The following is an 11,014-nucleotide window of genomic DNA, read 5'->3' on the forward strand; positions in this document are numbered from 1 at the left end:
AACAAGGTTTGTTGCTTTTTCTCCTCATGCATTTACAGATATTTTTCTGCTCCAAAGTTAGTGGGTTTTTTTGAAATCCTTTTGCTGCCTGAGTGAAAAATACTTAATATGTTAAGTGTAGACATTAATTTGTGTTAATAAGTATTATGATGTTTCAGTTAGGTATGAATTCATGAGCTGATGCCACATTGTTCATTTCATCCACTTGCTTTTGATCTCCAGAATGCCATATTCTCCTATCAGAAGGAGAAGAAAAAAGCAAAGTGATAACAAACACTGTCTCCTAACAGAAGCCTCTAAGTGCATGAACTTCTTAAGAATATTTGATAAGACAAACCATCCCACACTATGTATTCTTCAGCCCCTGAGAAACAAAAGTGAAAGAAAGCAGGATTATCTCTGAAAACTTTCAGTGGTGTAATTTAGAAAAGGATAAGTAGTATTGAATTCACTCAGAAATAGTGTTTATGTTAAAGCTATTCTTGTCCACTAATCATTGGATGATGTGTCTAGTTTGCACATTGCACTGTGTGCTGAAATAGTTCATTCTGTTCNGACATTTATACAGTGATGAAATTGAGATGCTTCTGCCAACAGTGATAAATTGGTAATTTTTGGCTCAAGCAACACAAACTTCTTTTTCCCAGGAATATCAGTTCAAATGATGGTTATATTGTCTCTGATGAAATGGCAGGGGAATTCTCTGTTTCTTTCCGCCTGTATATGCAAACTAAGGGTTGCAAAAGAAGAGAGGCTCAATTCGCTGGTGTGGTCAAGAATTATCGAGAGATAATTCTGTCTGCCACCTAATCTGTTACTGTGCTATTGCCCTTCTGTCAGCTGTCCCATGCTGGCCTGTTTATACAGTTTTGTAGTACTGCCTGTATATGGCATCATCGAGACTTATTTGTATATTTGGGAGCTTCAAAACTCCCTTTGCCAATTTTTCACTCTTGCTGGTGGCTTAGAAAGAGCCTTATCACACAGGCTGGGTCTGACTGTGCTCTTTTCGATAACTTACATTAACATTTTATTCCAAGTTCTTTCACTGCAAGTTTAAGAGTTTTGTTTGATGCATAAATTGAAATGACGAACTTTGTATTTAGGAAAAATACTTGATTCTTTTAGGGTTTATGTGCCCCCAAACTGCAATTTCATTTCTTTTGGTCAGATCTTCTGGCCTTTCAGATATCAACAAACTGCAAGGAGTTCTGTTTTTATTGAAAGCAAATTCAGAGTTGCTATAATGTACTTAGAAGAAATGTATAAAACAGATCACATCTTATCACTTCTGTTCCCTCAGGTACAAACGGGAAAAGAAACCACTCCACCATCTGGATTTTTTCACTTGGACTTCAACATAAACCAAGAAAGCCTTATGCACAGAAGGATAAATTTAGTTTCTCTAAATAGGAATTTTTTTAAAACTAAATTTATTGTTGTCTTTTAAAAAGCCACAACACTTTTGTGCTAAAATTGACAGTTTACTCAACAATGGTAAAAAACATGTAGGTATTTTTCACTTTCTGACAGGCTGCAGCTGCCTGTCAGCATCGCAACTTGACTTATCCCGTGTTCACTGCTGAGTGCAGGTTGTGCTGTGCCCACAGACATTGAACCCCCTTTATTTTGGTCATAGAAAACTGCTCCTGCACTCTGATCTCCAGGAGAACAGAGTATTCTGCTGTTTGCCACTTTTGCAGCTTCTTTGTACAAAACACTTTTACTTGATGAAAGTAACCACTGAAGCTGTTACCTTTCTGAGCTTATAAACATGAAAAAAACCCCCAAAACAAGCAAAGGATGTGGCAGTGACACACTGTAAAAAAATACACACCTGGGTGGTGTTCAGGGCCACCTAAAGGGGGTTCAGTTCTCCATCAGCTTCCAGCAGTGCCACTGAGTGTGGACAGTCTTGGCATCCCTTCAGCAAACCAGGTGAGCTCCAAACCTGCCTCCCCTACAGCCAGTCCTCAGCAGAGTGGATGACTTAGCCTGGGGCTAAATTGTGTCTTGCTTAGATTGTAACCCAGTTGCCTGACTGTCAGTGTGTTTGGCCCATCTCTGCCCAGGAGGATGGACCAGACGATCTCCAGCCGTCCCTCCAGCCTTGGCCCTGCCCTGCCCTGCCCTGCCCTGCCCTGCCCTGCCCTGCCTGCTGGCTCTGGGCTCCCCAGGCGGGGCCTCAGGAAGCCCTGGTTGGCCAACAGCCTTTAGACAGCTGTGGATGGTGGGTTGTGCCAAATCCCATGATTTTTTTTAGGAAAACAGCTGGGGAGCACACAGGTGCTCCTGTCAGCTGGCAAACAGAAGGTGGGATGTCTCTTCACAAGTGAGTATACTCTGATATTTCCAAAATGAACAGCTGGATTGATATGAAAATGTATCTCTGTTGCTGGTCGATTTGTCAGGCCTGCTGTGATTTTGACGGACCAAGGGATTCCAAAGGCATTTTTACCCTGCCCCACACTGTTTAGTCAGGCTCACAGTTTTGAGTGGTCATGAAAAGTGCTGCTGCAGGCCAGAAATTTTTTAAACAGCGTGGGAGACAAATTTCTAATCAAAATGAGGCAGTTGAAATTGGGCTGTCAAAAGTGATTAAGGCTGGGGAGTTTATTTACTTGCCTCCTCCCCAGCAGGAAGAAGACAGTGGTTAACTTGTATTCTGCTGACCAGAAATTTCTGACCTCTGATGAATGTTTTCTATGTCAAACATTCAGACACATAAAACCTAAAAGTATGGGAAAATTTTTTTTAGTGCTTGATATTCTCAGACTATGAAACAGGGAGCGAATGAGGGGCAGATGCTGTGGGTTGGAAGATAAGCCAAGGCTGTGGCTTGTTTGCTTCTTCTCAAGCTCTGTCCCTTTTGTTCTGGGCAGCCCCCTCTCTTCTCCCTCCAGCCCCTTCTCTCTTCAGCACACACACAGCCAGCACAGGATCCCCAGTGCTCACCCCTCTGCCCCAGGCAGGGCAGGGTGGGCACCAGGCTGAACTGGCAGCTCTTGACCCAGCAGAGCCAGGAGGTGCTGCTGTGCATCACTACCTGCAATCCCAGCCTCTGGAATTAAAGGCTGGCAGCACTGAAGGCATACCCATTTCAGTGGCTGAATGTCTGTGAAGACCTTTCCTGCTTATCCTGTTCCTAACAATACATGGGTTTTCTTCAAACCCTGTTAGTTAACTATAATTTGGTGTATAATGAGCCATATCAGACGGTTTGGGCTGAGCCAATGCAGGGATCAAGGGACTTTATGCCTTGAGGGACTTAGTGAGCAGTAGGATTTCACTAAGGAAGTATCACAGGATGCCTCTTCCTGCAGCAGTTCCCAGGGGCTTTCTGCAGAGACAGGTGGTGTAAGACTGGGAGAAGAAGGCAACTCTTTAATATTCAAGGCTGTAGTTGGACTGAAAATGTACTGAGTAAAGTCACTGCTCAGCCAACTTCTGAGGAATTTATGAGAGCACAACTCAGTTTCAGAAGAGTGCAGATTGCTGCACCCACAGGATTAAGGAATGTCTTTCACAAAAGCAGGCAAACTGCTGAAATCCTTTAATTAAAATAAATATTTTTCTTTTCCCTATTGAGACAAATCTTCCTCCACCAGCTAAAATCCATCTTGTAAGTGGCAATTGATTAATATATCGGTGAAGGATTTATTAGTATGTTTCTTAAAGCCTGTTGAAATATTTCTTTTTCCTGTCGTACATCTTCACAGTATTACTCAAATCTGCAAAGGCAACTCTTAATAACACAGGGCAAGCCCCAACAACAGAACATAGCACTTGTGAAAGTCAGAGAAGGGAAGCAGTAGGAAGTAATACTATGATCTTTAGGCTTAATCCTGCACACCCAGAAGAGCCTGTGCCCGCAAGAATTCTGTATTTCTCAAGCATTAGACTTCAGATGTTGGGTGTTACCCAATATTTCTGTTTGTAAAAGCAGTCTTTAAAATGTTTGAACCCTGCCTTCGAGGTGAAACTGGAGCAAATGTCAGTTCTCTCCTATCACTAACTGATCTACATTTAAACTATCCCAGCCTGGCTTTGTTTTGGAAATGGTAGTGCCTTTAATGGTGCCCAAACATGAGAAATGCAGTATGAGAACTGTATTGTTTCGACTAGAAGCCACAGTCTCTTGCATTTTCCCCCACTTTGTGTGTGAACATAATCTTTGTCACGGCAAATGTGATAATCTACCTCACTGAGAGTAAACTGTGAATTGCTGCACAGCCTGGCAGGGTGAGAACAACTTGTGACACTGAGGTGCCACGCTCTGGTTTCCTACTGAGAGCTGGAAGCAGCAGGATTTCCAAAGCCCTGGCTTGCAGCATCCCTGTAACCTGAAATTACACTCCAGGGAGCTCAGACACTGAGCACAGAATCATGGAATCACAGCATGGTTTGTGTTGGAAGGGACCTTAAAGACCATCTAGTTCCACCCCCCTTGCTGTGGGCAGGGGCACCTTCTACTAGACCATGTTGTTCAGAGCCCCATTCAACTTCCAGGAATGGGGATCCACAACTTCTCTGGGCAACCTGTCCCAGGGCCTCAGCACCCTCACAGGAAAGCATTTCTTCCTAATACCTGATCTAAACCTACTCTCAGTTTGAAGCCATTCCCCCTTGTCCTGTCACTACATGCTGCCTGACAACTGTGTGTTTGAGGACTCAAATCTACCTCCAGCCATCAGAGGGTAGGGCCTATATTCAGACAAAACATGGATTTTGGGATACACTTGACTTCTAGGTGCTGGAGTTCTTTGAAGAGGTGGTTTGTTGGGTGTTACAAGCTCTGCACACTCAGCAGTTGTTGTCTGGGAATTCAGGCATTTGTCTGCTTTGTGGGTTTTGCAGCAATGTCTTGGCAGGGACTGAACCAGTAAGTCACTGTTGTATAGCTCTTCAGTAGTGCCTTGGTTCATCTTTTCACTGGACTGGGAACTGCACATTTTCCATGAGGTCAGATTTTTGGCTCTGGCAATTCAGTACTCCTTTATCCGTGGGGAATCAAACATTGTCGATTTACATCAAAGATGTAATTCCTTACATTTGTGGTTGCTGCAAATGCTGCTCTGTGAACTTCTCCAGAAGACAAACCCAACACAGCCCCTATTAAAAAGGACCTTTGGGAGACTTGTGTGGGAACGGCCCACCCAGGGCTCTGGCTTTGCTAATCTGCTGTGCTTTTGTGGAGCTTTGAGCAGTGTTACCTTCAGGTCTGGTCACGTCGACCTAATCCTTCATCAGTGCTATAAATTGCTGATAAATTTTCTGGCAAAACCTTCTGGCTCCAACATCCCAAGGAAACCTCTGGCTGGAATTGGGCTCTCCCACTACCAGCATGGCAGGGGACAGTTGCCTTTCCAAGCCCAGCTGAGCAGGATTAGCCAGACCACCCTGTCAAGAGGCTCTGTTATCCCATCCTCACCTTCCCTGGCAGACCACAGTCCTGCAGCAGCTGCTGGGGAGAGGCACCTTGCCAGGAATGCCTTGCAGAGAGCAGAGCTGCAAAGCAGCTCATCCATCTCGCTTGGATTACTGTTCCTCTGCTCTCCTTTTCACTGCTCCCTAATGGAGCCATGCTCCTGGGCCGTACAGGGATTTCGGTGCTAACACAAGAGTCTGCTCTACCCTCTTCCCCTAATCATATTTCCTGTTGCAGAACAAACCTGTGTAAGAACATCCACAAGACAAATTATTCCTGTGAAATCTAACCTCTTCCTGATTTCACTGGCCAGCTGGTGCTGGGGAGGACCAACCAGCTGCAGCTGCAGCTCCCTGGAGACCAGTCCTGCGAGCAGGTCCTTCTTCAGCATGATAATAGTTTCTAGGTGGAGAGCCAGCATCTTCCTCAGGACGTGAGGTTTGAGCTCTCAGTGAATCAGCTCCATCCCACCAGTGTCACGTCTGCCTGTAGCTGCTTGAGGCAGATTTTTCCAGCTGCTCTCTGTTGCCCGTCTGAAAGCAACAGTCATCTGGTCAGGACCCTAGTCAAAACATATTTCTCAGGAGAAACAATGGAGTGAGGTTGTTCTTTGGTCAAGGAGCCCCATGCAAACAACAAAATTTCCCAGTGGAAAAAAAGTGTTTTACTTTACAACACTTTTGTTTGTTGGGGTTCTTTTTCCCCCCACAAATAAGGAGGTCCCGCTGTCATCTGGCTATGGAGTTCTGTCTGTGCACAGCTGAGGTGCTGATGTTGGTCCAGGATGTGCAGACCTGCAGCAGTCACCACGTTGCAGGTGATGGGAGCTGGGGGGACCTGCAACCTCCCAGACCAGCCAGGATTGTCAAGGTTTTCCCGTCTGCTCACCCCAGAGCCCCTGCCCAGCCCTCAGACCCCAGAGCCCCCAGTGAGCCCCTTGCTGCCCGGGTTTGCCTGTGGCACTGTCCCTGAGCTGGGGTGCCCAGCACCTCTGGGAGCTGGCCCACAACCAGGCAGGAGTCTGTTGGAAATTCGGTGGAACCACAAAACTCTTCAGTTCGCACTAATCAAGGTTTTCCTGATCAAATTGCACCCTGTGGCAGGAAAATCCCTCACACATCGTTGTGGAGCTGTTTACTACAACCCATGAGTGTAATGTGCTTACTCTGCTCCCTGGGAGGGGATGTCGAGCCAGATGCTTGTGAGCACTGGTGGTTTTCCCTCTTTCTTCATGTGCATTCTGCACACAGAACACTTCCAGGCTGGCTGTTCACATGCAGCTGTTTGAATCTTACTCTCTAGAAACAGGAACATATTCAGGACTTTTTCTTCTGTTTTACTGTTCCAGTTTTTGCTTTTTAAGAGCTAATAAATATTTTGTGTTGTGTGTTACCTGGCTCAAAGGAAAATCCTGATGCCTTGTGGTAAGCCATAACTACTTTATATTTTAATTTTATTTTCTGTGAGTGTGTGTTTGAAACTCAGTGTAGCTGTTCAAGTGTAGTGCAGAATATGGATTGACACGTACCATAATTTCTATATAAATTTGAAAGAGTTTTCCAGCACTTCTTTATTTTTAAGTGGCACTGGTATTTGTGTTCTTGAAATAACTTTGGTCGTATCTGCACAGAGTTCATGGGGATGCTTAAACTATGTATTTTCAAACAAGCATGTGTGTATTTGTGTGTGTGTTTACACCATTGTTGGACCAATGTGTCTCATCCCTTTCCAGCCACATTCTGGCTGTTCTGAAATCCTTCCTGTGGTCATTCCTAATTTAAGTGTCTTATATTTTTTTCTTTCATGGGAAGATTTAAACATCTTTTCATATAATTAACAGTACTTAGGCTTGTCCTAATTCAGCACTGGCTTGCTGATAAGAGCTGTCAGTAGATATCATGGAGGGGCTGTCTGTCCTCCCCAGGCAGTTATTCTGGGTTGAATGTCAAAGATCTGCATGTGTTAGGGAAACCAATAAGATATTTATGTGAGCCATAAAGGGCTGCTGTTTGCATTGGTGATTCCTGGTCACCATATGGGATGGGGAAGGCACAGGAGAGGAGGCCAGTGCTGCTGTCCCCTCACACTCCAGGAAAAAAACACCTGACCCCTGGGAAGATGCTATTTTAAATGCTCTGAGTTGCAGCTCAGGGTTCAGGGACGATTCTGTGATGGTGATTTGGACCTTGCCCTTTCTCCTGCCTGTGCCAGCTGCCCTGCTCGTGCCCTGACCCTCTGGAACTGGCTCCACACCCTGCTCATGGCAGCAAAGGCAGGATTAGACTCTGACTGCGAGGTGCCTCCAGGACTCACCAGCTGAATTGTGCAGGAAGGAGCAGTTCTCCCAGCCAAGAGCACTTCTCCCAGGGGACTTGGCTGTCCTGGTGTCCCTGTGGGATGTGCCTGCTCTGGGTATGCTGGAGCCCAGCAGGGACTGTGGGGGTGATGGATGCTCAGCCCCCAGCAGATTCTGCCCTGCCCACGGCAATGGCAGTGCTGCACCCCCACTGGAGACAGAGGCAGGAGGCAAAAATTAGGAGAGTGGGAATTGCCAGGTCCCCTGGCACCCCAGGTCAGGGCATTCAATGTACAGAATATCTGTCTTTTCTCTTGTTAGTCCCACTGCATGGTGATTGCACCAGAAGACCTCTGCCAACACCTCTGTTAACTCTCCAGTATGAGACATTGGATGGAGTTTAAAGGAGAAGGGAAGGGAAACTTATTTTGCTTATCCCAAGGGCTTAGAGGCTTGAGGAGGAAAAATCACTTTTAAAAGATGAAACAGGAGAAAGCCAGGAGTCTGTCCTTACTTTGGGAATGTGAAGTAAGGCCTGAATGGTGAGATGGAGCATTGGCTCCTTTTGCTGCCTGTGCTGGTGCCATCAGAGGCAGCTGCTCTCTGCACATTGGGGATGCTGCTTTGCCCATCGTGTTGCCTTCCCCATGCACAGCCTCAGGGCTAATCTGCAGTGTCTTGCTCTGCTGCCAGACTTGTTTTCATAGTTACTGTGAAAGCCCTTCATGCAAAATGTTTCTGCTTAAATAACAACTTCAACCTCTTTTTTTTTTTTATATGTCTATTTAATTCTGGAACAACCTGAAAACAAGATTGGAAGTAATTACCACAGGGCCAGGACTTGGACTCAATGATCCTAATGGGTCCCTTCCAACTCAGTATATTCTATGATTCTATGGTTCTACTTTTACCACAAAAGTAACTACTTTGGGGGGCAAATGCTGCTGGGGAAAAAAATGGTACAAGGCAGGGCAGGTGGCCAGTGGAGACACTGGTGCAATGCCTGCCAGCAGCACATGCTGGAGGGACACTGGGCTGAGACCTGGGCATTCATTGCAGGCAAAAGGCTGAGTGTGGCCCTGGCAAGAGAGTCCCAGTAATGTGTCAGCCCCCCTCCAGTGTTTAGCACTGCAGCAGCTGTTGGATTCCTGGCTGCCATCGCTCTGGTGACACAACTGCTCTCATGGAATGGCACCAGGCTCTGGGCATGGTCCTGCACTCAGGTTTGCAACAGCACCATGGCAGCCAGCCTGGGAGCTTGCTCTGCGTGGTCCAGGAACTGCAGCTCCAGCTGGGTTCAGGATTGCAGAGAGATTTAAGAGCTGTGCCTTTCCAGAAAAACTCATTTTTGAAGCTGGGTTCAAAGCCATGTGGTGGGAAGATTTAGGACTTCCCTAAGGCAGCCTCTGGGCCAGGTGGGGGATCAGCTGTGTCCATCTTCCCCCACAGCAGGATTTGGTGGGAGGAAGCAAGTGGAGGTTGTTTTCTAACTGTTAATGAGCAGCTACATGGTCAGAGTCCAGGAGGCTGTGGTTGGGTCCTGCTTGACCTGTGGAACAGGCAGGGGGAGACAGTGTGGATGAGAACAATTTATCTTTGGATGTTTTCATGTTCTCTGCTACAGATGGGCTCAGAGCTCAGTCTCCTGGGTTAGAGGTGTTATTTCTGTCTGCTCTTGCCTGAAGAGCAGGAAGTGGTCCTGGAGCAGCCCTGGGCTTTGCTGCACAGCGCCAGCAGCTCCCACTAACTCTGGACAGCACAGATCTGAATCTGCAGACAGGGAGGAACCGGAGCAACAGGGGAAATGGCACATTTCTGGAAACAGGAATACACAGATCTTCCCTGTAAACCCTGTATCCCCTGGCAGAGCCTGCCATAGCCACAGGACCCAGTTGCAAGCAGTGCTCATGGTGCTGGGACCAGCCAGATCTGCCAAGAGCAGTTGTGTAGCAGAGCTCTGCACACAGACAGTGGGTCTTTGCCTGCCCCAGCTCCTGCTGGGAGTTGTGGCAGGGCCTTTCTATTCTGGAGATAACTTTTAGCTTCTTTTACATCTCTCTCTGCATGTATTTGTGGCCTGTTCAGCAGCAGTTTTTGCTCTGCCAGCTTTATGACTTCATTTCAGTTATTTCTGTGATGCCCTGGTGCATTTAGCAGCAGAATTTGGTCTCTGGCATGCCAGGCTGTGCTTCTGATCCCCTTCTAGCTTGCTGGTCCCCAGCATCTCCCCAGCCCACCCTGCACACCCCCAGCCCCTGGAGCCTATTTTTGACATAGGCTGGTTCCCAAGTGCAGCTACACGTGTTGGTCGCTGCTGTTTAATTCCTCAGCACACCTTGTAAATCTTTTCCACAAAAGTTTTACGTGCTCTGGTGTGCCAGAGCAGAATCCAGTCATTGAGTCCTGTATTAGAACTGACACTGTGCCACAGTAAGAACGAAATTATTCTCCCAGGCTCAGCTAAATCCTCAGCCCAAGCCCAGCTGCAGGGGAGGGAGAGTCAGAGCAAGTCCCTGTGTGGGCAAAGGGCATGTACAGGTTGTGGAAGAAACTGCTCAAGGAGCAGAATATGACTCAGTGTGAAGACAGGATCCAGCAGGATGTGGACACTTTGGTCAGGGTGTGTTCCCAAGGTAAGAGACATGTTCCACACAGAAACCATTTCACTGGGAATTGCAGGAAGCTGATGATGGATGTGTGTAAGGGGTGCCTCATACACAGTCGAGAACCTGCCATGGAGTCATCTGAGAGGGAGAGGGAGTGTGTATTGTTTAGCTTTCAGCTGGATGGGTCTTGTCTCAGTGGGAACAACAGTGGGAACAACACTGATTACAGAAAGCAAAGATTTCAGCAGAGCCAGCTCCGTGGCAGCTGCCTTGTTGGCTTACATGATACAGGCACTTTCAAACAGCTGCTGTCCCTTTCTAAGACGCCATCAAAGCCAGGATAGTAACCATCAGCAAAGAAATATGGAAAACTGAGGTCTCCACTCACCAAAAAAGTAAATATTGACACTGTGCATTGCTAGAGAGTCTGGATTCCATCCACCATTTCCTGAAATCCCGTGATAGATGTGTTTAGTTTATTAGTGCAAAGAAGGGGTTTCTTTTCTTGCAACACTCAGTCTGTCTCCACTGCCTCATGCTGCTCTTCCTAGCACATCTCCTCATGGTGACATCCCCTTTCCAGTGCAATCCATAACACCATGCTGGAGGCCACAGGTCTGTTCAGACTTACCGAGTCCTTTATTCTGGCGCCTTGGAAAGAGCTTGTTTAATGCAAGTTCTGTA

General features: G+C 46.7%; 2 protein-coding genes across 4 annotated transcripts in view; both read left to right on the forward strand.

Moving 5' to 3' along the window:
• LRCH2 (leucine rich repeats and calponin homology domain containing 2) overlaps window positions 1-1,391 on the forward strand; it is a 45,832-nt gene extending 44,441 nt beyond the window's left edge. For 2 of the 3 annotated variants that reach the window (XR_001875529.1, XR_001875531.1), the window contains one exon: window positions 1,304-1,391. The gene's annotated coding sequence lies outside the window, so the exon portion shown is untranslated. The remainder of the gene's footprint in view (window positions 1-1,303) is intronic. The other variant, XR_001875532.1, reaches the window with a different exon arrangement.
• A 5,311-nt stretch (window positions 1,392-6,702) lies between these two features.
• Window positions 6,703-11,014, forward strand: part of LOC108499369 (interleukin-13 receptor subunit alpha-2-like) — a 20,971-nt gene continuing 16,659 nt past the window's right edge. Inside the window, exon 1 of the mRNA XM_017819124.1 lies at window positions 6,703-6,852. Coding sequence (XP_017674613.1) covers window positions 6,843-6,852 — 10 coding nt within the window. The 5' untranslated portion in view covers window positions 6,703-6,842. The remainder of the gene's footprint in view (window positions 6,853-11,014) is intronic.

This window comes from Lepidothrix coronata, unplaced genomic scaffold, assembly GCF_001604755.1.
Source record: "Lepidothrix coronata isolate B3197 unplaced genomic scaffold, Lepidothrix_coronata-1.0 Scaffold73, whole genome shotgun sequence".
NCBI classification, from domain to species: Eukaryota; Metazoa; Chordata; class Aves; order Passeriformes; family Pipridae; genus Lepidothrix; species Lepidothrix coronata.